At 40.7% G+C, this 26,445-nt stretch overlaps 4 protein-coding genes across 7 annotated transcripts in view; 3 read left to right on the plus strand and 1 right to left on the minus strand.

Moving 5' to 3' along the window:
- Positions 1 to 658: 658 nt before the first annotated feature.
- LOC120775361 (ceramide synthase) overlaps positions 659 to 26,445 on the minus strand; it is a 38,582-nt gene continuing 12,795 nt past the window's right edge. For 3 of the 4 annotated variants that reach the window (XM_040105520.1, XM_040105521.1, XM_040105522.1), the window contains exons 3-6: positions 2,428 to 2,908; positions 2,136 to 2,363; positions 1,559 to 1,657; positions 1,279 to 1,476 (exon numbers count right to left, since the gene is read on the minus strand). In XM_040105520.1, the coding sequence (XP_039961454.1) occupies positions 1,279 to 1,476; positions 1,559 to 1,657; positions 2,136 to 2,363; positions 2,428 to 2,908 (1,006 nt within the window). Of the gene's footprint in view, positions 1,477 to 1,558; positions 1,658 to 2,135; positions 2,364 to 2,427; positions 2,909 to 26,445 lie in introns of all 4 variants that reach the window. The other variant, XM_040105523.1, reaches the window with a different exon arrangement.
- LOC120775360 (neurofilament heavy polypeptide-like) lies at positions 7,502 to 9,340 on the plus strand. The gene has a single exon (XM_040105519.1). It carries the CDS (start codon positions 7,623 to 7,625, stop codon positions 9,279 to 9,281), a length of 1,659 nt encoding a protein of 552 aa, XP_039961453.1. The 5' UTR covers positions 7,502 to 7,622; the 3' UTR covers positions 9,282 to 9,340.
- Positions 9,479 to 15,029, plus strand: LOC120775358 (serine/arginine repetitive matrix protein 2-like). The gene is made up of 2 exons (XM_040105516.1): positions 9,479 to 11,797; positions 11,855 to 15,029. The coding sequence occupies exons 1-2, from the start codon at positions 9,643 to 9,645 to the stop codon at positions 14,905 to 14,907; spliced, it is 5,208 nt and encodes a 1,735-aa protein (XP_039961450.1). The 5' UTR covers positions 9,479 to 9,642; the 3' UTR covers positions 14,908 to 15,029.
- LOC120775362 (microtubule-associated protein futsch-like) lies at positions 16,326 to 20,712 on the plus strand. The gene is made up of 2 exons (XM_040105524.1): positions 16,326 to 16,806; positions 16,900 to 20,712. Exons 1-2 carry the CDS (start codon positions 16,517 to 16,519, stop codon positions 20,570 to 20,572), a joined length of 3,963 nt encoding a protein of 1,320 aa, XP_039961458.1. The 5' UTR covers positions 16,326 to 16,516; the 3' UTR covers positions 20,573 to 20,712.

Below are 26,445 nucleotides of genomic sequence, written 5' to 3' on the forward strand. Positions count from 1 at the left end.
AACATATATTAAGAATGACAGTGGGTAAGCTGATATCTACGTTTTGTCATGCCTTCTAAACCAGGTCTCTTACACCTTTGATTTGTTTAAGTAAAACGCCCGAAATAGCCACACAATTTGTAGTAATCTTTATTTTTCTGCACACATGATAACATTAAGCACATGAAATTTTGTGAATTTTGCTGGTGTACATTTACATATACCGTTGTATAGTAGTCTATTTCACAACACAAAAACATTTTATCTCATTAAAATGCATCACTAGAAAGTACAGCAAAATGCGAGAACTTGCATGTTTCATCACGTACAATTTTTGTTTGTTTTGTTTTGCTTTGATTTTTCTACATATTTTGCTGAAGCTCGTTAAATGCTTATAAATTGCATTTTTTTTTTGTTAAATACACATCTATTATACATACATTTGTTTATTAGTTATGTGGGCAATTTATATAAGTATGCAAATTCAATTTTATAATTAATCAATATTCAAGTACACAAATTGTTATGTCTTTGCGTATGTTAGTAATTAAAGGAACTCAAGAAGAAAAATTATTAGAAAAATTAGTTGTACTGCATTCACTATAATTTTACAAAATTACATGACTTAAATTATTATTAATAATAGCTATTTGTTCTGTTTTTTATACATTTACGAATATGTATGTAAGTTGCTATGTGGTAAATCTCGTATATAATATTAATAAATGTTTAAAAGTAATTTATTTATTGTAAATGATTATGTGTAATGCTAAAATAATTAGCTTTTGTATACGCTCTATTACACAAATACACCTATACATATACAGCAATAAGTAGAAGAACATACCAGAAGACAATCGTTGCAAAAAAGAATATTTTCAATATTTTGGAGTCACAACTCGCTTTTTAAGTTAAACAGTTGCTTTGTATAAATATTAATACGTTAACTTTGCTTAGAATGTTATTTTGTGGCTTGTCCAGCAGCGCGTAAATCAAATCTATAACAGAAGACTCTGGAAATGCATACAAGTTAATTGAGAGTTAATCGTCACTTAATTAATTTTACATAAATTTTTAGCTATTCAGTAAATAGTGCCGTACAATGTATGTAGGTATGTATAAGTATATTAATCACAAACTTAATTTGTACAAACTTAATTGAATTGCGCAGCGTAGCAGCTAACGAAAATTTCGCATGTGGCGCCGGGCCACTTAGGATTTTTTCTACTAGTTTGCGCACTATTATAGCGATTAACTGCTTTTGGCTGCTTCTAAAACTCAACTTGTTTGTGGGTCTATCTAAATTTGACCATTATTGGTTTCTAATGGTTGCCGGTGGACTATTGCTGACGGTTTGGTGCCAGCGTTGTTTGCCTCATTTGCACAAATTTGACTAAAGTCATGTTCAGCGTTCGGTGTTACCGGTGAGAGATTATTATTTTTCGATTGCCTGAGTTTTTTCGGTGCAGCTTCCTTTGGTTTGGGCGTTGAAAAGACCTGTAAAATGAGAAAAAAATCAAATTTGAGTTTAAAAAATAATTACTTAATTCTAATTGGTATTTTAGATATTTCTACTCACTTTTAATGCACCTTTTACCATCAAAAAGAACCAATACAATTGAGGTAGGAAAAGTATCATGATACTAATAATGCAACCTCGTGGTAAAGTGGTCAATGCCTGAAAGGAAAAATGCAAGTAGTAAATTATTGAGATCAAGATTATCTATAACGGTTTTCTAATAGACATTAACTAGGAGAGGTTAATTTAATACATGAAGCGGTATTCTCACAAAAACTATAACTGTCTGATTTTTACTTAGAAGAGAGATCTGTTGTCTACTGAGAAACCCACTGATGTACAGAAAGTATTTTGGGAAATAAATACGTTACATCAGCCAGCATAACATAACCGGCCAAACCACCAGATCCATATGCAGAGCGACCTGCGTAATCAAAAACCACACATAGCATGCCAAAAATATACATACATACAAATGTCCAGCGTGCAGTGCGCCCCCCATGAACATAGCCAATTCCTCTTTGTAATTCAACATAACCTAATACTTCAATTTGACATCGTATAATAGACCGCTCTCCTTACTGAATTTTATGTCAAGTCAAACACTACAAAATAGACGCTTGTCGACGTTTCTTACCTGCCAGAAGCTCACATTTATAGCCACACTATAACGGTACATGACATAAGGCCACATAACGACACGAAACACAAAGAAGGAACCTAACATTAGCAGACCGTTTATGATGTATGCGCGCGAGTCCTTCAAACGCATGGTGCTCAGTATGCTGCGCATCGAAACAAATGGTGTGGAGAACTCCATCATGAACATGTAACTGTAAATGCAGTGACCACCGCCGCGTATGTACTAAATGAGAAAAAATATTAAATATTAATAGAAAGCCTGCAAAATTTAAGCGTAACACACTCACCGTTACGACTAACAGGCCGAAAGTGCCAATGAAAACATGATGTATCATCATCACCGGATGCGTGATCACATATTTGATGAAATCCCATTTGCCATCCTTCGGTATTTGCACGCATTCGCCATCATAATCGTAGATGTCATCGTTTTCGCGTTGCTGAGCGGACACTCGAACAGGTGACTCATCACCGCTGTCACCGCCAGCACTTGACACACCATTGCTGTTGTTCTTTAGTGATACGCCATTTGATGAATTTGCACCTGAGGCGGCTGCATTCAAACGCATCAGCTTCAATTTGTCGGCGATTTTCTGTGTGTGCACTTTGTACATGGACCAAATGTCGTACATAAAGTAAGCGGTGCCAAACCAACCATATGCCTCCATTAGGAAATGTGAGGCATACACGAACGATTTGCTGCACGAGGACTTGCATACGATGAAACCGACCAGAAAAGAGAATGTGGCCTGTATAGCGGAAACGATTCTGCAAGCGAAAAGATAGACAATATGTAAGTTAATTATTTTGCTCCCTTGGCTAGAATGTCTGCAATTCTCAAATGGTTAATAATATAAATATTATATATATTATAAGTTCAGAAAAGCTATATTTTTTAAACTGAAAAAGAGATTCCTCTACAAAGTTTACGCAACTGGAATGAACTACTCTCTACATAATATTCAAATTTTGTAGTTAAGACTTTGAGGTACTTATTGGTCTCCAGAGTTCAATGCAGTCTGAAATTATATGTGAAGAAGGAGATTACCAGTAAAGAGAAATATATAATGGGACCAAAGACAAGTACAGAAGTTTTCCTCCGAATTTATACCCATATGAAGAGCGGATCCCCAGTTAATATGTTCTAAGTAGGGAAACCCGAGCGGGGATCGAGGAAAAATAGCAAAGATCATGTTAAACCATGATCTTACAAATATGGAAAGCAATTAAAAGGCCCGGGAATTGCAACTATTTCTTACCTACTGTTACAGGCCCAGACCCTAGTACACCTAGTACACGTTTAAGACACTGTTAAGTATAGGTACACATAAAGCGTTCTTCCGCTAAGGCCTTCAAGCAAGCAAATAGCTCTAGCAAGCACGCAATCAAGTAAAAAAATCATAATCCTTCAGCATGGCAACCCTTTTCCGCCTCTCCAGCTAAGGTGTTTATTTTCAAAATCTGTTTTTAGCATTTCGACCCGACCTCTCAAAGTACAACTCGAACTTTGTCACTTTCAAATAAAATTTTTCGTATATTAAACGTTTTCCATTTCGGAAAAAATATAAAAACAAAAATTAGGAAAAACGAACTAAATCCCCATATTAAGTGTACATATTACATAGTAAATGTTTCGGTCTCCAATGTACGAACATCATTAACTCGGCAACATGAATTTCGGAAATTTCGGTAATACTAACTGTTATCGCTACTTAACGTCGCAAGTTTTGGCAGCTTCACGTTGCGGCAATTATTATGGCCCAGATCTCTTTACGAACAAAAACCAGCCAACCTTCAATAAATATCAGGCCCAGCAGGAGCGTTTACGAGTGAAACAACAACAAGCGGAACAAGACTACTTATGCCCCTCGAACTATAGCGCCTTCATCAACAGTATCAACAGTAATGTCATGCCTGATGCCGCCAATCAGGCCATACGTTTGAACCAGCAAATGGGTTTGCAACAGCTGGGTCGCAACAATGTACCTTGTCGCACTGATTGCAATGAGATCACCGACAGTTTGTGGTCTGCCGCGAAGAAGTCGAGTATTTACGTACCGGATACGGCTACTACGTGGTACGAGTGCCAGCGTGAGCAGAACATGGGCGGAAATTTGAGTGAGAAATGCAAAATGTTTGGCATCTCGTCGCGTGAGTCGTACCAACCGCATCAGCATTTGCAGTTGGCACGACCCATACGGGATGGTGAGCAGCGACTCATGGACCCGAAAAGCTTTAAGCACATTTCCCCAGAGTTTCTCAATTTGTTGGAGGAGCACGAGCAGGCCATGTTGGCTAGAAATCCATTGTATGGCGTCGATACAAAGGGTGAGCGGGCACCCTTTTGCGACGTACTTCGCGAGCGACTTCAGAAACGCCATAAGAGTTATTCGACAACTACGGCAACAACGGATAAACGCGCAAGTAGGCCACAACGGCAAAGCAGAGCAAAATCAAGATCACGGCAGGGTGAACGGCGCGGACTCATACAGACCATAAGCGACACATGCTTCTCGGACTCACCAAACACCACAAAAAATAGGAATTCAAGTTTAAGGCAAAGTAAATACAATGAACGTATGGCTGGCGGGGAGGATGGAGAGTTTAGCAAAAAAAAAACTTCAATGAAACGTCACGCATAAAAATACGGTCAAATATCAAAACCGATGTGTGTAACGGAGGCATATTTCAACCGAAAGAAAACTATGAATTGGCTGCTGCGCTGAGTTCAGGTTATCGACCCAAATCGGGGGTATCGATTTTCGGAAACATTTTGAACGCGGAATACCGCAGAGCCACAGCGGAGCTCACGAAGAAAGTGCAAAAGAAGGAGAGTGTTATAAGCAAACGAAAGAGTAGAGAGGAAAGAGCAGCTAGAACGCATAAGAAACGCGAGGATAAAGAAAATAATAAGGAAAGGTCGGAAATCAAGGACAACAATCGGCATAAGCATTTCCCGGTTCCGAAAGATCTTTTCGTCCAAATGACAGTGGACAAACAACATGAGAGCAAACGAACAAAAGAAAGTAATAAATTGGAACTAATATGGCATAAAAGGGATGTAACACGCATGCGAGACTCCGAAATTAGCCTGCAAATGGCGAACATGCGTAGATACGCGAGGACGGAATCGCGCGGTATAGTACATGGGAAAACAAAATTAGGTTGTGAAGAACTGGAAAGGCTTAAAGACATCGATAGGCAACGGGAGCTCACGCAAATGACATATTTCCGCGCCGAAGCAGGCAGAGATATATCGCAGAGCGATGTAGTGGATAAGAAGGTGACGATAGATTTTTCCTCCGAGGTGGATGATCTCGCAAAAATTGCTACTGAGATGAAAAAACTGAAAACAAGTGAGCGGTCATTAAAGACATCCCTACGAGTGGGAAGCAAACTCTCACACGAAGCGGCAAACGAAGTTTGCCAACAGAAACTTTCTCACACGGAAGCTGAACTGGATAATTGTCAAGAAGAAGCACCAGTTGTGGGCCATGTTAAGAAACTGAAGTCTAGGAAATATAAAAAGGGAGGATTTGCTGCGTCAATTGAACCACGTGATTCGTTGGAGCATATAGGTTTGGTAAAGAAACGTAGAAACACACTACAAAGCTTCCATGCGCAACGGAAAAAGTTTGAGCGCATACGCGAAAATCAAGTTGACGCGATAGAAAAAGAGACAAAACAGAAAAATTATTCGAAAAAATTGCATACATCGCTTTTCAAATTATGTGACGAGAACAGAGTTTGTGAAAAATGCAGCGCCCACTCGTATTCGATCGCTAGATCCATACAACCGTGTTCCAATGTACCAATCAAATCAAAAACGAAAGCGAAGCTCAACGCAAGGGTCAAAGTGCCGAAGAGTACATGTAAGCACTATAGAAATAAAAATTTGCCGCCAAGACGGCGTAAGGCGTGGAGAAAATACCGTGCGAATTCAAGTCTTCGTCACGCGGGACTTTACGAGCTATCTGCGCAAAATTCTCTAGAGCTCTTAAGACAGCGTCAGAAAAGTAATAAACGTCTGCTGGTCCAAACTGCAACAAACTCTTTCGTGAAATTCAACAAATCGTTAAATTCAAAAGCTGTCTCGAAACCCGAGTTCTCTTCGTGTACAGCAGTGACCAAAATTTCTCTAAATCACATGGCTGATGACGTTCCCTCATCAAGTAAGGCGGCCATCAAATCATGCGCGGTCATACAAGACTTCAAATCCACGTATTCCACTTCGGACAACGAAACACGCTGTGAGCCGAGCACATCGTCACTGGAAGAAATGTTGGTACACATCAAAACTCAACTCATGCAGCGTCATAACAAAAAACATGGTATTTCCGACAAAACCACCAACAGTTGCACGCAGAAAATACGACTACAGCAACAAAACGCAAAAGATGCGGGAAAATCAAGTAAAGCAAAAGGCCGGCTAGCATCTAGAAAACAGATTAACAAGCCACGAAAGCGCCACAAGCACAGGCCGCTGGCAGATTCTATACGGATACCGCTCGTGAGGAACAACGCACTCATACTCGGACAACAAAATCACAGCATTGAAATCGCATACGCAATCGGTTCGCATGCTCTAAACATAAAGTCGACGAAAAACCTAACGCCGCCATCGACACCACCGAACTCTCGAAGAAGACGCAAACTGAAGAAAAAGTCGTCAAATGGTGTGCAGGAATCAGAAGCTTAAGTCGCTATGAAAAATTGTTCAGCTGTCTTAGACCCCCGGAATTGTGCTCATAGCATATGAGCGTAGCTTGTGGTAGTGTGTCATGTTTTCATATTAGAACTCCAATCATAGAAGCAATGTGTCTTGTGGTGATATGCAATTTACAGATTACTTTGACTCATCTAAAAATGTCCGCTTATGTATTTAAATTGTCCCAATAAATATTCACTGTAAACGGAGCTTTTGATTATTTCACTGCGACCGGTTTCAATTTTGGTTTTTAGGGGCTTTTAAGGGCGTGTTTTCTTTATTTACGCTGAAGTTTTGCTAAGCTTTGATTAGCTCCAAAGCTTGCAACGGAATGACAATTTAATAATCGTCAAATCTTGTGAGCAAGAACCGGCAGAACTTTAGACGAGCTTATCTAGAGCTTTAGAAGGCCATATACACGGTTGCATAGCTATCTCCACCCAAGGATGGGTATTATACGTAGTTTACAAAAACTTGTACAGCTGGGAGTGCTCTCGTTTTCGAAGATTTAGAATTCTTTAAAAAAGCGTGGTGTCGCAGGGAACACAGCCATGTAATATTTTAGAACTCACTGAACACATACTTTCTGCGCCAAGCATGTGCTTTTATCAAATAATTTATTCAATATTGTAAATTGTCAAAATTACAAAGAAGTGAATATTTTTTTATTAAATAACATTTTTTTATATTTTTTGATTGTTTCTTGCAAAAAAAGAGTAAATGCTATTAGCAGAAAAATTCTAGTTTAGACAATAGACCGGAACCAGTTTTAGCATGGAAGATGCTATAAATTCGGGAGAGCAACAGAAACCTAGCGGTGGAACATCAGAGAGCTCAAAAAAGTGGAACACCCCAACCGGTCTGCCTCAAACCACACAGACTGCACAACAAGCAAATAAATCGCCAAACAAGCCAAATCAGGGTTGGAAATCAACAAAAGGAAAGAATATGCGCCAAAATGAAACAAGACGCAAAGAACTACCACATTTCGTACGCACAGAGATGGAGATCTTGAAGCACTTAAGAAGAGTTAACCGCGACTTAAGAATACTATTACAACCAAAATATAACTGTATCTCAACGCCACGAGTTAACAAAAGCCATCAACCTGTAACACAATGTAGAGAGCCACCTGTAATCAAGGCTGGAAACAGCAGGGTCGGCGCTGTCGGCAGGAAAAGTCAAAACGCATTAGCAAAGGCAATCAATGTGAATCCAAAGAGACCGACGCAACATCTTAAACCAACAGCTGGTACCAACAGGGTCGCGCCGCTGCCAACGAACCAGAGTTGTACGCGCAAACCACAGAGTGGCGTACAAGCGCTACCGCAAAAATTCAGCACAGCAACCCGGCGCAGCGCACGCACGCTACAACGCCTCATGCTTTATTTTAAGCCGAAACGGAAACCCGATTCTTCGCAGTGTGCGCAAAAGCCAGTGATAAAGGATAATAATAAGAGTGTTGCGAACGAAGCTATTAAATGTAAGACGGACACGCTTTGCCGCAAACTCAAGCGTGGTCTACAAGCAACGCGAATTGCCAAAGAAAAAGTGAAAACACGATACCCTACTAAACTTGCGGAGCAGTCGGTGAAGGATGTCGAAGCTTTGAAGCATAAGCTCAGTGAGGAGAAGGTGTTAAAGCAGAGAGTGATGGGAAGAGCAAGAATATTAAAACAAAAGGTAACAAATGGAAAATCATTAAAACAGATCGTAAAAGATGAAGAGACACCAAAGCAACAAGTGAAAGCTATGGAGCCACCAAAACCCACAGCGAAAGAGAAGGAGCCTGCAAGCCCGAGTGTGAAAAACGAACGAACAATTGGAGAAAAGACGTTGGCGTTCAGATTGAATTGCTTAAGAGCTGAAACAAAGTCATTGCAAAATGAAGATGAAAGTAAAAGCGCGCTAATCGTTAACAAAAAGAAACTTTTTTCAAGAACCCCTGAGGTGCTCGCGTCTAATGCAGAGTGTGCGCTGCAAGATAAAAAAACAGTGCGCGAAATAGAAAGCACGATATCACACGGGAGGTTCGGAAATTGTTTGCCGTTTTTGAAAGCTCGTAAAAAGGCGCCAGTGCGAGTGACGACATTGGAAGAAAAGGCGTCAAGTGAAACAGAGTTGAAAAAGGTGTACAAGAAGCGGAAATTTAGATATAGCACAGCAAATATTGACCACTTACCAAGCAGTAGTCATACAAATATGAAATACGTGGAAGCAATCAATGCTATAAGGCGACACAATCGGAACATTTATAAAGATCCGCATGAAACGCCGAGCACATCGTCGCTCGAGGAGTATTTTCACGTGCTCTCAGAGCGCATGGCGCGCGAGCAAAAGGAAGCGGATGAGCGTAAGCCAAGGCGCAGAGGTCGACGCGGTACGAGTAATTATAATTTGCCGCGCAGAAGAGTGCGACCACCAATAAAATGAAAATGTAGCGCCTGTGAGCTTTGATATAATCATAAAGTGGATTTATGGAAGCGCTTGATGCTCAGCGCGGAGAGTTCAGCAAGTAAAAAAAAAAATATTTAATTTCCACACAATACGGTAGCATTTCAGTTATCATGCATTGTCATCACCGACAAGTGTCTTGTCTCAGTTTTATTTCTTTTTCACATTCAAATTTTTTTTTAATAAAATTTCTGTGCAAATATGTTAACAAAAAATATTTTCTAAAATTTCAACAAAACTCCGACACAATCCAAACCAGAATTAGCATGTAAAGGCAAAAATATTCGTGAAAATAGTGCACTGGTTCGCGGAGAGCTTGCTTGGCCGCTTGTAATACAAGATGCCCTCAACCGCTAAGCATTGTCTTGCCAAGCGCAAGCAGGATCAAAGGCGCGCTGAAGCGCACAGCACATCTAGGCAGAAGGAGGTGCGCGAACTTTGGTTCAACCCGCATGCGACGGAGATTTGCGAGTCGCGCATGAACATATGCCTGTGTGACTGCGATTGTCACATTTGGCAGGACGAAAATGTGCAACGAGAGCTTCGAAAATTAGCAAATGCTTACTCACATAAGAACCCACCGGGTATGAAAGATGAAGAGGAAACGGAACCGAAACCGAAAACAAAAAAGGGAAAGGTGAGTTCGGTTGAGGAAGAGGAGAAAGAACCAACCAAAAGGTTTTTGTGCTTTAAAAAATCATCAACAAAACGTTCACATAGCAAGCAAAGAGAAGAAAAGGAGCAAAGAAAAAGGCAGAAGTCAAAAGAGGAAGACAATACGAAAAAAGTGCATGAAAAAAGTATAAGTCACAGCAGTAATCGACCGTTTCCCGTGAATAGACGATTTAAGACGCGTGAGGAAGCTAAACGCTATCGTGAACTTAAAGCCATTTATACCACAAAACCAAGAAATCCACAGCATTCAGAGAAGCAAAATGATACTGAAACAAAATCTAACCCCCAGAATACGATTGAAGCCAAAGGACGCAGTCCAAAAAAGCATGCCGCAAGCTCAAGTGCTGATTCAGTAACCACGGCCGCGCAAAGGCAGCACAGATCACGTAAGATTAAGACGGAACCAAGAACAAGACCGCAAGGAAGCAATGACAGCGGCTATCCACGCGATCGATCTTATGCTCCCATGTATGCAGACGAAAGAGAGCATATGGAGTTAAAAAAGGATGACCACAGAGACTCTGAGGTTGGCTGTTGCGGAATGCGTAAAAAATCGAAAGCTAAAAAGCAGCAACGGGAATATGAAGCCTACACGCCTGCGCATTGCTCTGACAAACAAACTCCAAGGCCAAACCTGGAGGCGGAATGTGCACCCACAGCAGGAGAAATGGAGCTGCTAGAAATGCTTAGAGCCACTTACACACGTGAAGTGAAACCTGAGCATGAGCAAAAATCGAAACCCGCAGCACCAACAGCTACAACAACAGAGGAGGAAACGGGCTGTTGTGGCTCGAACTCTAAAAAGAAACAGCAGCAGGCAGAGGCTGATTTATGTGAACAATGTTACTATTGTGAGTGCAGTTGTGGGGATAATTATCCTAAAGAAATCGAGCAGCACCAGGCAACGGAATGGATTACCCAAACCAATGACTCCAAGAGTAAGCAATACGATAAGGCAACCGAACCATTTTGTTCATGCGATTCGTCTGATTCTAAGAATGGAAATAAAGAACATATTTTTAAATATCCTACACGGGAGATGATTTCCCTGCAAGTGGATGAAGAGCATGCGCCCAGAAAAACAAAATCTGTAGGGATAAGTGCTAAACTTAAAAATGAAATAGATACGAGAAAATCGGTTAATTCTATGTACACCACTAAGCGAAAACCGAAAAACATTAAGGGCACGAAAAATCATAACCCGCCAAAAGATGAGGATTCCGAGAAAACGTCTTGCTGCTCTTTCTTATGTCGCAAGAAGCAAAAGATTGAAGGCGATAAACCACAAACAAAAACCCATCTAGTTAAGAAACGAAAAAAACCTCACACAGCCGTAAGTTTTTCGCCGGAGAAACCGCAGAAGCGCAGGCAGCAAGTCACAAAACCTATAGAAAAAGAAAAAGGTAGGAATGTGAATGTAAATCGGCGTAAACAACCAGCTTTTCATCCCAAACCTGAGCCGAAAACCAAGTCATCCCCAAAAACACCGCTATCTTCTTCGAAAAATAAACCACAACAAGCAGATGGCAGAAAGGCAAGACGTCGTAATCAGCCTGCTTTTCATCCTAAACCTGAATCGAAAACACAGCCAAAAGTAAAAACTTCATCTTCTTCCGTGAACCGGAGGCCACCGCCTGGTGATAAGAGAAAAGCTACAGCCAGAGGTAAAATTCGTCATCTAACAAAACCGAATAAAGCAAAACCGTCATCCAAACAACCAGAACGAAGCTCGTTAAAAAAGGATACTGGCTCTGAAACGTCTTGCTGTCCTTGCTTAAGAGCCAAAAATAATTTCGAACAAAGCAACATTAAGGAAAAAGGTAAGAAAGTTGGAACTTCTCTTATCGCCACAATAAATAATAAAAATCTTTTTGCAGGCCATAAAAAAGGCAAGCCCGAAGCATATGCTGGCAGTACAAGAAAACCAGCTAAAGTCAAAAGTGGCGAAAAGGTTCAAGAAAAGCCCAAGAAACGACAACGGAAACCTTCACCTACACAAAGTCACGAAAAAGTTCAAAGGATGAAGCCAAAACAGTCAGGTAATTCAAAACAACAAGCTTCGAAAGTCGAAAGTCGGGAAAAACTGGAGAAGAAACAATCAGGCACGTCATGCTGGTCTTGTTTTAGAAAGAATAAAACAAAAAAATCAGATACATCTAAAAAGGAGCCTTCGAAAAATAAAAGTACGGAGAAACTGTACAGAGATAGACCGAAAGATGATTCCAAGCAGAAGCTATCAAAACATCAAAGTCAAGAAAAGTTTAAAAAAGAAAAATCAAAGAAACATCCTGATTCTAAGCAGAAAGCTTCCAAGTCCAACAGTAAGGAAACTCTTGATAAGAAAACATCCGAATCATCTTGTTGGTCCTGTCGTTCAGGCGATAAGAAAGAAAAAGCAAACCACATAGATGAATCTAAAAGGCGTCCTGCAAAATCCAAAAGTGAGCAAAAACTTCAAAAGGATCAATCAAACAAATCTTCCGTTTCTAAACAGAAACATGCAAAAGCTAGCAAAAGTCAGGAGAAAATTGAAAGAAAATCATCTCAGGCATCATGTTGGTCTTGTCGTTCTAGTGACAAAAAGGAGAAAACAAAGGAATCGGATCTACCTAAACAAAGAACTACAAGGAGCAAAAGTCAGGATAACAAACAATTTGCTAGAGATCCTGCAAGAGTACATAAAAATTCACCAAAGAAAACTGGAGATTCCAAACAAAAGCCCTTCAAAGCAAAAAGTCAGGAAAAAGTTCAAAAGCAGTCATCCGAGACATCTTGTTGGTCTTGTCGTTCAAATAAAGAAAAAGATAAGAAGCAACCCTCAAGAACCAAGAGCCAAGACAAAACTCTGAAAGATAGGCCTATGACAAAGAGTAAAAGTCAAAACAAAATTCAAAAAGAAAAGACAAAGAGACCCCTGGATTCTAAGCAAAAACCGTCAAAAGGAAGAAGCCAAGAAAAAGTTCAAAAGCAGTCTTCGGATACGTCTTGTTGGTCTTGTCGTTCCAGTGGTGGAAAAGACAAAGAAAAGAAACCGAACGAATCTAGAAAGAAAGCATCAAAAAGTAAAAGTCAGGAGAAAATTCAAAGGGATAAGCCAAAGAAGCCGACTGATTCTAAGCAAACACCGTCAAAAGGAAGAAGCCAAGAAAAAGTTCAAAAGCAGTCTTCGAATACGTCTTGTTGGTCTTGTCATTCCAGTGGTGGGAAAAACAAAGAAAAGAAACCGAACGAATCTAGAAAGAAACCATCAAAAAGTAAAAGTCAGGAGAAAATTCAAAGGGATAAGCCAAAGAAGCCGGCTGATTCTAAACAAAAACCTTCAAAAGCTAAAAGCCAAGAAAAAGTTCAAAAGCAATCTTCTAATACGTCTTGTTGGTCTTGTCGTTCCAATGGAGAAAAAGAAAAAGCAAAGAAAGTGGATGAACCAAAAAGTAAACTATCAAAAACTAAAAGCCAAGACAAAGATAAGTTGAAAAGGCCAGCTGATTCTAAACATAAACCTCAAGAAAAAGTGCAAAAGCAGCCTTCGAAAACATCTTGTTGGTCTTGTCGTTCCAATGGTGAGAAAGATAAAACAACGAAACCGGACGAATCAAAAAATAAACTATTAAAAAGTAGAGTTCAAGACAAAGTTCAAAAGGATAAGTCAAAGCTGCCAGCTGATTCTAAACAAAAGCCTCCGAAAGCTCGAAGTCAAGAAAAAGTTCAAAAGCAGCCTTCGAAAACATCTTGTTGGTCTTGTCGCTCTAGCGGAGAAAAAGAAAAGGCAAGGAAGTTGGACGAATCCAAAACGAAAGCAACAAAAAGTAAAAGTCGGGACAAAATTCAAAAGAGTAGATCAAAAGAGTTGACAGATTCCAAAGCTACTAGCCAGGATAAGGTTCCAAACTATAGACTAAGGAAGCTGATCAAACCCAGCGAAAGGCCCACAAAGGTGAAAAGTCCGGAAAAAGTGAAAGAACAAAAATCAGAAACATCATGCTGCTCCTCTCGTTCAAAAAGTGAAAAGAATAAGTCCACAAAATTAGACGCATCACAGAAGTCTTCAAGTAGCAAAACTCAGCTTTCAAAAGCAAAAAGTCAAGAGCAAGCTCAAAAGAAACAATCTGGTACTTCCTGTTGTTCGTGTTGCTCAAAAGGAACAAGTGATAGGGATTCGAAAACGAAACCATCGAAAGCCAAACAAAAAGAAGTTGTGCAAGAGAAACCAATCAAAAAATACACTCTGTTTTCACGACGAAGTAAAAAAGAGAAATCAAAGGAAAAGGCTGCACCCGAACATCCTGTAGGGGAAGATCAAGCAAAACCGAAAAAAGGGAACAAAAAAGCAGAAAAAACTAAACCATCAGAGTCATCGTTCTGTTCCTGCTGCTCCAGCAGTCATAAACTATCAAAGGACAAAGACAGTAGATCGAAAGAAGATAATTGTGCTGTTAAAACTAAGCCAGAAGACATTTCCTACTGCAAGGCGCTCTATCAAGAATTAGAAAACATAATCATGCAACAAAACCAATGCCCAATAATGATTTCACAAACTAGAATAAACAAGGCCGCAGAAACGAAGTCATCCAAATCAAGTCTAAAATCTAAGCAAGAGAAACAAGAGCATCAAAAACAAAAGGGAGAAAAAACCAACCAAAATACCAAAGAAAAGAGAGCAAGTAAACAAAAAAATAAAAAAACCATACCAAATCAAAATTCAAAGCAGAGAAGCAGGTCTCAAATACGAAGCGAGAAGTCCAACAGCGACTTGGACAAGGAGAAAGCTTATATGCCAGAATATGTGCTGGGTAAGCCACAGCGAACAGGCGCAGTCATCGCTCGAGCGCGTAAGGTGAGGTACAGTCTCTTACCGAGCCTTAAGGCACAGAAAAAATACCACAAACATCTTTACAAAGGATGTAGGCACGAGGTTGCCTTTCAAACTTAACGGGCACTACTACATTTGACATGTGACTATAAAGGTCTGGCCTACAAGCGAACACGTGTGAGATGTAGTTGCAACGTTAATTTGGCCTAGTGCCACATTTAGAGAAGGATAAGACTCATGTGCACTTTTCTGAATATTTTTGTCTGTAAAATTTTTGTACAAACAGCTCTATTCTTCATGAACAATTTTAATTTTGTATTAATGTAGCGAAAAAAAATATATATAAAAATGCTAAAACTCAATATATTTTTAAATTGAAATGAAGGCATAAGGTATGTATCCTTGATCACATATGCAGATAGGATGTAAATATAGACCACTTACCAACGATGGTTCCTGAGACGCTGACAAGAAGACGCTAAAAACCTTCTGGACCGAATCAACGCCTGCGATATGCTGCTGAAACGGAACGAACTCAACCCACATTTGAAGCGGATGGTGACTGGCGACGAAAAATGGAGCACATACGACAATATCAAGCGAAAACGGTCGTGGTCGAAGGCCGGTGAATCGTCCCAAACAGTGGCCAAGCCGGGATTGGCGGCCAGGAAGGTTTTTGTGGCCAGACCACACACTTCGTTGATGACTCGTCAGAAGCTATGGGAGTTCGGATGGGAGGTTTTATCGCGCCCACCATATACCCTGGACATAGCGCCAAGTGATTACCACCTATTCCTGTTCATGGCGAACGCCCTTGTTGGTGTAAAATCAACTCAAACGAGGCTTGTGAAAAGTGGATGTCCGAGTTCATCGCAAATAAGGAGGGGCGCTTCTACGAGGGGGGTATTATGAAGTTGCCGTCTAGATGATATACATATGTATATGTATATATGTATTTGAACTAAATCCGATCACTGTAACACGTTTTATAAAGCATTGAATAATGAGGAAAAAGGCGGAAGGGAGATATTTGACAACCTTATATCATACGGAAGCGCGAATATTTATGTTATTTAATCAGTAGATCTTTCTTGTGGTTGCGGCGATTAAAATCTTTTTTCTTCGGTTCTTCGGACTTGACGGTGGTTTCTATCTAACGTGCTATTTACGACCCTGAATCGGGCTGTTCGAGTAATCAAGATCGATGGCTGCAACCCAGCAGTGATATCAAATCGCGTATTCGAGATAGGCAAATGACATCGGTGGGACTTATACAAGATTTTACAGGATAGAATTACCATAAGTTTATCAGATTTTTACAAAAAATCATACACTTTTCCTCTCTTCGATTCCCACTTACATGCAACGTTATGTAGGGAATTTTACAAATGATCTTCAATCAAACTTTTCGGCACTTGCTTTCCTTTCAACAATTTATCTCTCATTGATATTTTATATTCAAAATTTTTTGTTCATTTTTGTAAACAAATTCGAAATTTTTACGTTTAAAAAATATTAATAAATTACAAATAAAACAACGTAAAGGATTACGTTACCCAAAATTAGCGCGATCAGCATGCGCAAATAATTGAGCAAAAAAAAAAATATTTAAATAAAAACACAACAAAAATTTAACTGATTTGTGGAAAACCTGCGGTCACGCATTCTCCAATACAGTTACATATTTGTGTGATCCTGTCAAAAAGAATACCCATATCGTATATTCATAATGCCTTCAGCTAAACCACGCGGCGCGAAGCCCAAATCGAGTCTTAAACGCGATGAAGCACGCGGCAAGCGGAAGGGGAAGGAGGTGCGTGAACTTTGGTTCAATCCGCACGCCAAGCAAATGGGCGAATCGTTAACGGACATATACGGCTGTGACTGCGATTGTGATGTGATGCTAGATGAAGATGTGCAACAGGAATTACGTAGATTATCGAAAGTTTACTCACGAACGGTAGTGGAAGATGAGGATGAGGAAGACAAATCAAAAGGATTTTTGTGCTTCAAAAAATCGTCGCAACGATCAAGAAGTAAGCAAAGGGTGGATAAAGAGAAAAAAAGAAGAAAATCGAAAGAAAGGGAAGACATGGAAAAGACGAAAAGAAGAAAATCCAAAGAAAGGGTAGAAAGGGAGAGATCGAAAAGAAGAAAATCTAAAGAAAGGGAATCTCCGAGAAGAGAGCATGAAAGGAAGAGCCGCAGTCGACCGAATTCGTATTTGCATGGAAGATTCAAAACACAAGAGGAGGTTAGACGTTATAGAGAGCTCAAATCAATCTATACCACCAGACCCAGGCAGCGACAAACAGCCAACAAGCCGACAACAGCTACAACATGCTTCAAGAAGAAGAAGGACAAGAAGAGGGAAAATGATGCAGATATTGACTATCTTGAAAGCTCAAGTGATGACTCAGTATACAGCGCCAAGCATAAACAGCATAAGTCGCGCAAGTCTGATGCCGGGAGCACAACAAAGACAAGAACGAGAAATAGTAAAGGTGACGCTTCCTCGCGTCAACGTCGCTCACAATCCCAGCGTGAGAACGATAAGAAGCAAAAGAATAAGGATAAAAAATCCGAGGTAGGATGTTGTGGCACACGAAAGAAAAAATCCAAGGCTGATAAGCAGGAGGAGGAATTCGAGGCGTATAAACTGGAGCAGAGCGCACCCAAGAAAAGTAAAAAGCCGACAGCATCGCTGGAATGTCCACTGACACCCGAAGAAATCGAGTTACTGGAAAAATTGAAGCAAACATACGCAAGAGAGAAACCGAAAGTGGTGCGCAAAGCGCCGCCACCACCTCCACCAGAGGAGCCAGGTTGTTGCGGCTCGAAGTCAAAAAAAAAAAAACGTCGGTCCGAGGATGAATCATTCACACCCAGAATGACCAAATCAGCAGAAATCAATGTAAAACGTAGAAAGCAACCTAAAACTGGTAAGAGTAAATCAGATAGCTCCTTCTATTCTTCTGACAGAAAGGAAAAACGTACCAAACGGATAAAACACAAAGACTGCTTCTGCTTTGGCTGTTTGAGACGAAGATGTCAGAATGGTAGACAAATTAACAAACCGAAAATACAAAATGTGAAACGTCCAGCGGTAACTTTCAAGCCCCATCCTAAATCGGAGAAGCCAAAAAAAGTTGAAAAAGTGCGCAAGACAGACTCTAACGTATCTTGCTGCTCGTTCGCCATAAACAATAAAAGAAAGAAGGAGGATTTTTCTAAGCACAAGCCCGCGAAGATCGTTAGCCAACAAAAAGTGCGAGAGCAATCACCTGGTGCTAAGAGAAAACTTGAAAAGAAGTCATCCTTTATGTCATGCTGTTCTTTGTCTAACAAGGAGAAGTCAAAGAAAGAAGCACCACCAAAAGCCGAAAGTCCCGAGAGACCCCGCAAGAAAACATCTCTTGCATCCTGCTGTTCTTTGACCAAGCGAGAGAAATCAAAAAAATTAGACGATGCTCAAGAAAAGCCGCGGAAGTCTAAAGAACATAAAAAACTGCCAGAAAAATCGTCCAATATTTCGTGTTGTTCCTTCCTTAAGACGGATAAATCAAAGAAACAAGCTGATCTTCAACAAAAACCATCAAAGACCCGAGACCAGGAAAAGCCACAAAAGAAAGAATCAAAGGTGTCATGTTGTTCATTCTCTAAAAGAGAGAAATCTAAGAAATTAGAAGACACCGCACAAAAGTCGCCAAATACAAAAGAGCAAGAAAAGTTACCAAAGAAATCTTCCAATGTGTCCTGTTGTTCGTTCCCTAAAACAGATAAATCAAAGAAACCATCTGACGTTCAACAAAAACCATTGAGGACCCGAGATGAGGAAAAGCCTCAAAAGAAAGAATCTACCGTGTCATGCTGTTCATTCTCTAAAAGAGAGAAATCGAAGAAATTAGACGACACTGCACAAAAGCCGCCGAAGGCAAAAGATCACGACAAGTTACCAAAGAAATCGCCCAATGTGTCATGTTGTTCAATCCCAAAAAAGGATAAGACCAAAAAGGAAGTTGAACACAAACATGTGAAAATCTCAGAAAAAGTTCAAAAAGAGCCAGCAAGCAAATCATGCTGTCCGATCTCTACAAAAGGTAAGCCCAAGAAATCAGATGATACCCGAAGAAATTTGTTTAATATGTGGTGCTGTTCGATCGATAAGAAGAGCAAAACAAAGAAGGAAGACGATGCCAAAAACCTCAAAAACCAGGAAAAACTTCTAAAGAAACCAGCTTTCCAGAGCGAAAAATCACCCGAATCAAAGCCACCGAGAACCAAACAAAAGATAAAAGTGAAAGAAAAAATTTCCGAAGTATCCTGCTGCCCGGCGTTTAAAAAGGATAAACAAAAGAAATCGGAATATACTCAACAAAAACCCCCAAAAAAGAAATCATCTGAAGCGTCCTGCTGCTCAATTTATAGAAAAGATAAGCAACGAAAAACAGATGATTCTCAACCGAAGTCACCTAGAACCAAAGTAAAGGAAAAAATTAAAAGAAAAGCATCAGAAACGTCCTGTTGTTCACTCTTCCAAAAGGATAGTCAAAAGAAATCAGACGATATTCCAAAGAAACCACCGAGAACCAATGTACAGACAAAAGTTAAAAAGAAGTCGTCTGAAGTAACCTGCTGCCCAATCTTCGAAAAGGACAAGCCAAAGAAAGTAGATGTTCCTAAGCAAAAACCTGAGAAAGTCAAAAGCACAGAAAAGGTGCAAAAGAAGCCATCTAACACTTCTGTTTTTTCTTGCTGTTCATTTGATAAAAAGAGTAAGCCAAAAACTTTGGAGGGAACCAAAAGGAGACCCATGAAATCCAAAACTAGGAAGAGGGCCCAAAATCCGTTCGAAGCATTCTGTGCATTTTGCAAAAAGAGAAGTACTAAACCAAAACCCATTAAACCACTTGCCCCAATTGAATCTAAAAGTCCTCCACGACAAGATCAAATCAAAACGAAAATTAGTAGACCTAGAACTAAAACAAAATCGGAAACGTCATTTCGAACCTGCTGGGATTGGTGTGATGGCGATCTAGACGATATTCCTGCCAGAGATGAAACAGAGAACGCGCCGATTCCGAGCGAAACTAAGCATGCAGCACCGAAGAGCAAGTCGTCAGGCACATCCTTTTGGACTTGCTGTTCAAGCACGTGTGTACCAAACAAAGCTAAACGGCAGCGAAAGTCACAACACGGCATTAACATGAAAAAACAAAAAAGAGTAGATGAAGCAACCCTCAAACCGAAACCTGAAAATATTTCTTACTGCAGTGCGCTCTATGAAGAATTTGAAAATCTAGTCATGCAACAAAAGCGATGTCCAATACTGCTATCGCAAACCGAATTCGACAAGAAATCCAAAGGCCTCACTTACTGTCAACAAAACCGTTCGAGTTTCGCGATAAAAAGGAACAGGTCCAGTTTACAAAACAAATCTAAAAAGAAACAAGAATCCCAAAAGAAAACTAAAGAAATTGAAAAACCAAAAGCCGAGGAAGATAAAGATAGTCAAAGGAAATTGCAAAAAGTGTCCAGCGCTACGTATAAGACGCCTAAACGTAAAGTCAAAACGAAAAAGCAAAGTGAGAACTCCACGAGTGATTCGGGTATTGAGAACACGTATGTGCCTGAATATGTGCTGGGGAAACCAGTACAGGTAGGCGTGTCCTTGGCGCATGCCAGGCACATGACCTACAGTCTCATACTAAACAGCGATACGCGCAGGAAGTCCGACAAGAATTTCCACAAGGGATATGCTTACGGTATTGGTTGTCAAAATTAAGGCAAGCAACTACATTTTATATGTGACCGCAGTGACTGCCAATGCAAATATGTATGTGGGTGGTCTCATGTAAGACGTAGTCTTCGCGTTAAATTTGTCAACTGCAATATGTGCAAAGGATCCAAGAAATAAACGTAGCTTTCCGGAGCGAAAAAGTTAAAGTATAATTTGATAATTATTTTTCTAATAGTTTACAGATTTCATAGTTTCTGCTAACGCAAACCTTTTTGTTTAAGAAGTAAAATCATCTTTTTATTAAATTAAATATACATATTTATTTCCATTCCCATTTCTTTCATTTTGGAAAGTTTTGACGCATTGTGCACAACCCTCCGACAAGCCCACAGTCTTTAGTCAATTGCGAGTCAATTTCGATAGTGGGACTACGAGAAAAGTGCTAGGTGAGATGAGCTACAAGCTGACCACACCGCTCCAGCTTAAATTCAATGTTTTCAAGGAGAGTTAAAAAGGGAAGACACAGTTTTAGTAATTTTTCGTGAAACATTTCGCTGTTCAACTGCTGGACCCCTTCACTGTCAAGCTTCGGTCAGAGTAAGGTTGAAGCAATTTGATTGCCATATTTTCTGCGAACTTGCCGACTTACCTGAAGTAGATACTAGCCGACTGAATAAATTTGCGGCTATTTCTAGGGCTTTGGTAGCTATACAACGGTCTTTTTGATCCGTACTTTACAGTTCCGGGGATTTCAACGAACAAGTGTATCCAGCAGTCCAAGTGGCATTGTACGTGGTCTCACGAATATCAGCCTATTTACCTAAGCTAAACTGAGCGCTTGATTTATTTCGAAAGATCTGGGATGTAAGGCTAATTCGAGAGCCCCACCGAAGGGTTAAAAGTTTTCAAAATGTGTAAACAAGGTGTCAATTTGTTGTAAACCAAAATCAGAAAAGAAAATTCACCGCATACAAACAAATATTCAAACGCAAAATTACAAATGTGCATAAATGGAAAGAAAATCCTCCTTTGAGTCACGCAACAAACGACAACCGCAATCCGATGTGGAGAGCAAGAGAAAGCGGCACAAGGGCGGCAGCAATAAGCAAAAACTCGATGGAGATATTCGAATGGAAACCATCATTTATAAATTGGATAGTCGAAATAAAATTGTTTTACCAAGAGCCGATGAAACAAATACAGACAATGAATTTCTGCAATATGTTAAAACTCGTATCGAAGAAAAAAGTTTGCCGGCCGATAACGGCAATGGAAGGAGAAACAGTAAGGATAAAACGAAGAAGCACGAACACACGCGAAAACCAAGGCGATATAGTTATGACAGTGGTACAAGCATTGACGAGCATACATCGAAGCATGCACGGAATAGCACCAGCAACGGGCATAGGGGTTCAAGAAGTGGACGATACAAGCATGCCGACGACTACGATGACAGTGAAGAAAGAATGTCGCATAATTATTATAAACGTCCCTCGAATGGTTACGATAGAAAAGTAGGCTCTTGCGGCTGCACACGCCGCAAAAATAGTGTTGCCGATCATGACGAAGAAAGAGTGTCGTATAGTTATGATAGACGTCCCTCGAACGGTTACGATAGGAATGCAGACTTTTGCAGCTGCACACGCGGCAAAAACAATGTTGCCGCACCGAAGGAAATGGCGTACGCGCGCGAACAAAGCGTGACGCCTGTGAACGGACAACATTTTTGCGAGCTGAGTGAAGAGCAAATGCTGCAGTGTTTCCAACTGGTGTTCAAAAAATTATGCACACTACAAAATGCTAATGGCACGAAACTCGAAATTGATGTTGCTACGCCAAGTCCTACCGAAAGTCCAGAAGCAACGTCGACAACTCGACCCCAGCAATACACGCCCCCACCGCAAACACTGCCGCATCCGCAGCCACCACCACTACCACCACCAGAGAAACTGCATGGTAACGGCATGGTACAAAAACCTTACTTCTATCCAAGTAATCCCAAACGTGATTTTACAGAGCCAGTTGAAACCCGCGTTTTAGGCAAGCAATTTGATGTCAACAACGGCCAGTTCGCTAATGTAACTGACAATCAGAATCAATTAGAAAACGCTCCAAGGCAATCGTTTGGTAGTGCCGAACCGATCACTGAAGTTCCAGAACAAAATCAACAACACGCTCATCAATTAGCTCCTCCAATGGAGCAGCATTACGAACAACAACAGCAATCACATCAATACGGACAAGAGCCTTCTAAGCCATTGGAAGCTGTTGAGAAGCATAGTAGTCTTACATTTATGGAGAGGTATCCCACAGAATTCGATCCAGAGAATATGCATTTCACACACCCGGTAAGGAGTTCGACTCAGTCTGGTGTCGCCGGCCGGGAGAGCTTAGGGGGTAATTATGTACAGAGCGCAGGCAGTCAGGCGGTTAACGGGGCGAACACAAACTATCCCATCTATCCGTATGGTTATAAAAATGGTCTACAAAAATTATCAGCCACCAGTGTTAGAATCATACCGAATGTCACGGTTGTAGATTGTAATGAAAATTTTTGTTCAATCCCATTATGCTCACCGAATAACAATGAAAGCTATGAGTATATTCTGATGCGAGTCAAAAAGAACAGAGCGTTGCAGTGCAATTGTAAGAGGTGAACGTGTCCCCACGATATCCGAAAAGAACCGAAAACTAAACTGTTCTATTCATACTATTCTATACTGTTCAAAACCCCAAGTAAAGCAAGTAGTACTAAATCCAAAGTTGTTACTTTTGAGTGGAAATAAATATACATATTTCTTAAATATTTTTTCGACGGCAATCGCTCTAAACGATTCAAAGAAGTTGGGCATGAAAAATATTTGAAAATATAATAAATGAAAATTTCAATTTTTCAAACGTAAAATTATAAATGTGAACAATGTCTCGTCGGCTCTTGACGGTTGAGGAAAACGGCCGTATACCTCAGGTCGCTTGCGTTGAAGGCGAAATAACACGTCAAAAAGGCGGCGGAAGGAGACATTATGAAGGCGATAATTATGTGTGGCAATATAGCAACTGTCGCGGTAAAAATAAGCACTTCGCGACAGATGAACGCGATTATTCTACTTACCCTAGCTCGAGGTACGCAAATAACAGTGATAGTACTGATGGGGAGACGGAGAGTGACTCCGAAATTACTGTTACGACAAGCAGCAGTAAAGATAGGCAGAGAAAACGAAAGAATTGCCGTAGGATCCGAACACACTATGATTCGGTCTACAAAGCCGATGACGAATGCGACTACAAGAGGAGAAGAAATGGGGTAGACACCAAAAATTGTATGCGTATTACAAGGGAGCATCCACCAGCGGCTATTAACGCTCAAGGACCACGACCAACAGCAGACGGACCAAGTGGGAATTATTTGGAACAGACTGCTAACCATCCAGGAATTCAAAATACTCCTCCAAATGCCGCAACTATAAATGAAAACCCTTGCGCCACGAAGGCGATGTTGAGATTTATGGATAAATTATTTCGTACTTTGGGTGATATGACGGATGGAACGACAACAAATAGTATTGCCCCGACACGGGAGGCCTATGCGCCAAAGGTGCCAGAAATAATAGAAAATACGAGTATCACAAATGAAGACGAGCCCAAAGTTAGGGATATACCACCGAACACGCCCCATTATGAACAAAATTATGCTCACTTTGGGATGCAATTGCCGCAGCAAATAGTCTATCAAACGCATATAACGCATGTACCCACTCAAAACACGCGTTATCCCAGTTTTAACAAGAATTGCATTTGCTCACAAAATACGGAGGCCGAAAAGACATCTGGTAAATGTATGCAACAAGGAGAATATCGTCAGATACCACAATTGGCGCCAACAGCAACGCAGCCACAGGCACTCGCACCAACAGTTGCAACTTCACCGACTCCGCAGTTGCCCGCACAAGCACAGGAAAAAGTGCAAAATGCCCAATTTACAACGCAACGCTATTCATTTCCGCAATATCCATGCGTGGCTTTCTCACAACCTACTCCAATGCCGCTACGTTCAGGCATGCCGCAAGAGTATATGCCTGGAGCAAGCAGACAACCCGTAGCATGCACCCCACCACCAACAGGCGCAGCAATACATGCCTCGATACGAACTCTGCCGAAAGGCATATATAAATCCCATGTCGAGGAATATGTGCTCTCGCGCACACCACAAGGGCCGACGTTACAAAAGACAATGCCTACTGTAGAATCTCTGGAACAGTCGAATATGCGTGCTGAAACACCAACGCAGTTTAGTCAACAATTTACTGTAACACAACAACCTATACAGCCAATTTCAGTCGAAGGAAGAAAGCAAAATACCGAATTCAGTTTGCTCAGGAAGTCACGTGAGCAAACCCACCAGACCAGGCAGCCAGCAAGTGCGTCAAACCAATATGTAACGGTCAATGATGGAATCAATATTAGCGGAACTGCCAAAAACATCAATGAGCTTCGATATTTAGAGACACAACAGACATCCAAACAGTATCTGACATCAAACGGCCAAATAGCAGACGCCACCCCAAGTCGAACCCAAAAAGCAGAAAATGTTTATAGCCTTGGCAACGAGTCCCTTCAACAAACAAATCTTCCAAACCAAAAATTAGATTTATCCACAGATGCCATAAACAATCCTACCATGGATACGTATTATAAAGGTTTGAGGCAATTTGCAGGAGTAGAAAATTCTGTAGAAGAAACTGAGAATTACAACGTTTTCAATAGCGATGGATTGAAGGAGAGCAATGGAAAAAGCAGCGATCTCATAGACGTTGAAATTAAAGCGAACGAAAGTCGAACAATTGAACACGAAGAAGTGAAGCATAGCAATAGCCAAAATCTGGTAGACGAAGCAAATCACGGAAATCAAAAAGGCGGAAGTAGAAAGTCAGAGAAAGCGAGTCGCAAGAGCAAGAAAGGCGGGCCAATGAGAACTAACCGCGAAGGAAAAAGTGGGGAAGTTGCAGCTAACAAAAAATCTAAACCAAATAGAGAAAGCAAATATAGCAACAAAAAAGAGAATACACCCGAAATGAATGAGGAATTCAGTACAGATAAAGAAATGCAGAGACAAACTTCAAGTGGTAGCTGTAACAGCGATTATTTACGTGAGTGCCTACGCAAAAAACGCGATAAAAATAAAAACAAAAGAAAAAAACGTCACTGCGATTCTTTTAGCGACAGCGATTGTGATGAAACCTCTAACGGTTACTCGGAATACAGTAGTTACAACGAAAGAGACATGCGTCGCAAGCGCCACGGAAAATATGAGCACACGGATAGCGGGAGTGACGATGATATGCAATATAGTCTAAGTCGAACCTCATGCAAAGAACTTAAAAAGTGTTGCAGTCGCATTGTGGCGATTTGCCGAATGGCTAGAGACACAGCTGGCACACAGACGGAACAATGTGAGGACAGCACGTCACTGCAGTTACAGAGATCAAATAAACTGGTTGATGGTTTACCAAAAAGCTTAGCAGATGGCTTGGCAGCGACGAATCCAAGAGTCGTGAAACAAATTATGCAGCTCAATCGGGATAGAAGAAAGTGTAGAGTTTGCGCCTGTGATCTGATGGACGAAACTGGCACGCCTGTAGTGAATGACGACGTGTATTTACTAAAATTTGACAACAATGAGCCCAAGTTACCCTCACGAATGTGCATGGAACGTAAGTCACGCTGCAAATGCAATTGCGGCAGCAAGTTATCGGATACAGAATCGGAAATCATAAGAGAGATAATAAGGAAAAAGCGTTTGCAAGAGAAATCAAAACGTATAAATGCGCTAAGGCAGAACAAGTATGACTCATGTGATTATCATTCGGCTTGCGACTTCGTGGATGAAGAAGATGAAGGAGAGTTTATCGCGAACTTGC

This window comes from Bactrocera tryoni, chromosome 4 (assembly GCF_016617805.1).
Source record: "Bactrocera tryoni isolate S06 chromosome 4, CSIRO_BtryS06_freeze2, whole genome shotgun sequence".
Lineage (NCBI taxonomy): Eukaryota > Metazoa > Arthropoda > Insecta > Diptera > Tephritidae > Bactrocera > Bactrocera tryoni.

Coding starts and splice junctions, on each gene's coding strand:
- LOC120775360 (XM_040105519.1), top strand. CDS start 7,623: ATGGAAGATGCTATAAATTCGGGAGAGCAACAGAAACCTAGCGGTGGA.
- LOC120775358 (XM_040105516.1), top strand. CDS start 9,643: ATGCCCTCAACCGCTAAGCATTGTCTTGCCAAGCGCAAGCAGGATCAA. Junction 11,798..11,854: donor AAGCAACATTAAGGAAAAAG/GTAAGAAAGTTG, acceptor ATCTTTTTGCAG/GCCATAAAAAAGGCAAGCCC.
- LOC120775362 (XM_040105524.1), top strand. CDS start 16,517: ATGCCTTCAGCTAAACCACGCGGCGCGAAGCCCAAATCGAGTCTTAAA. Junction 16,807..16,899: donor TTTTTGTGCTTCAAAAAATC/GTCGCAACGATC, acceptor GACGAAAAGAAG/AAAATCCAAAGAAAGGGTAG.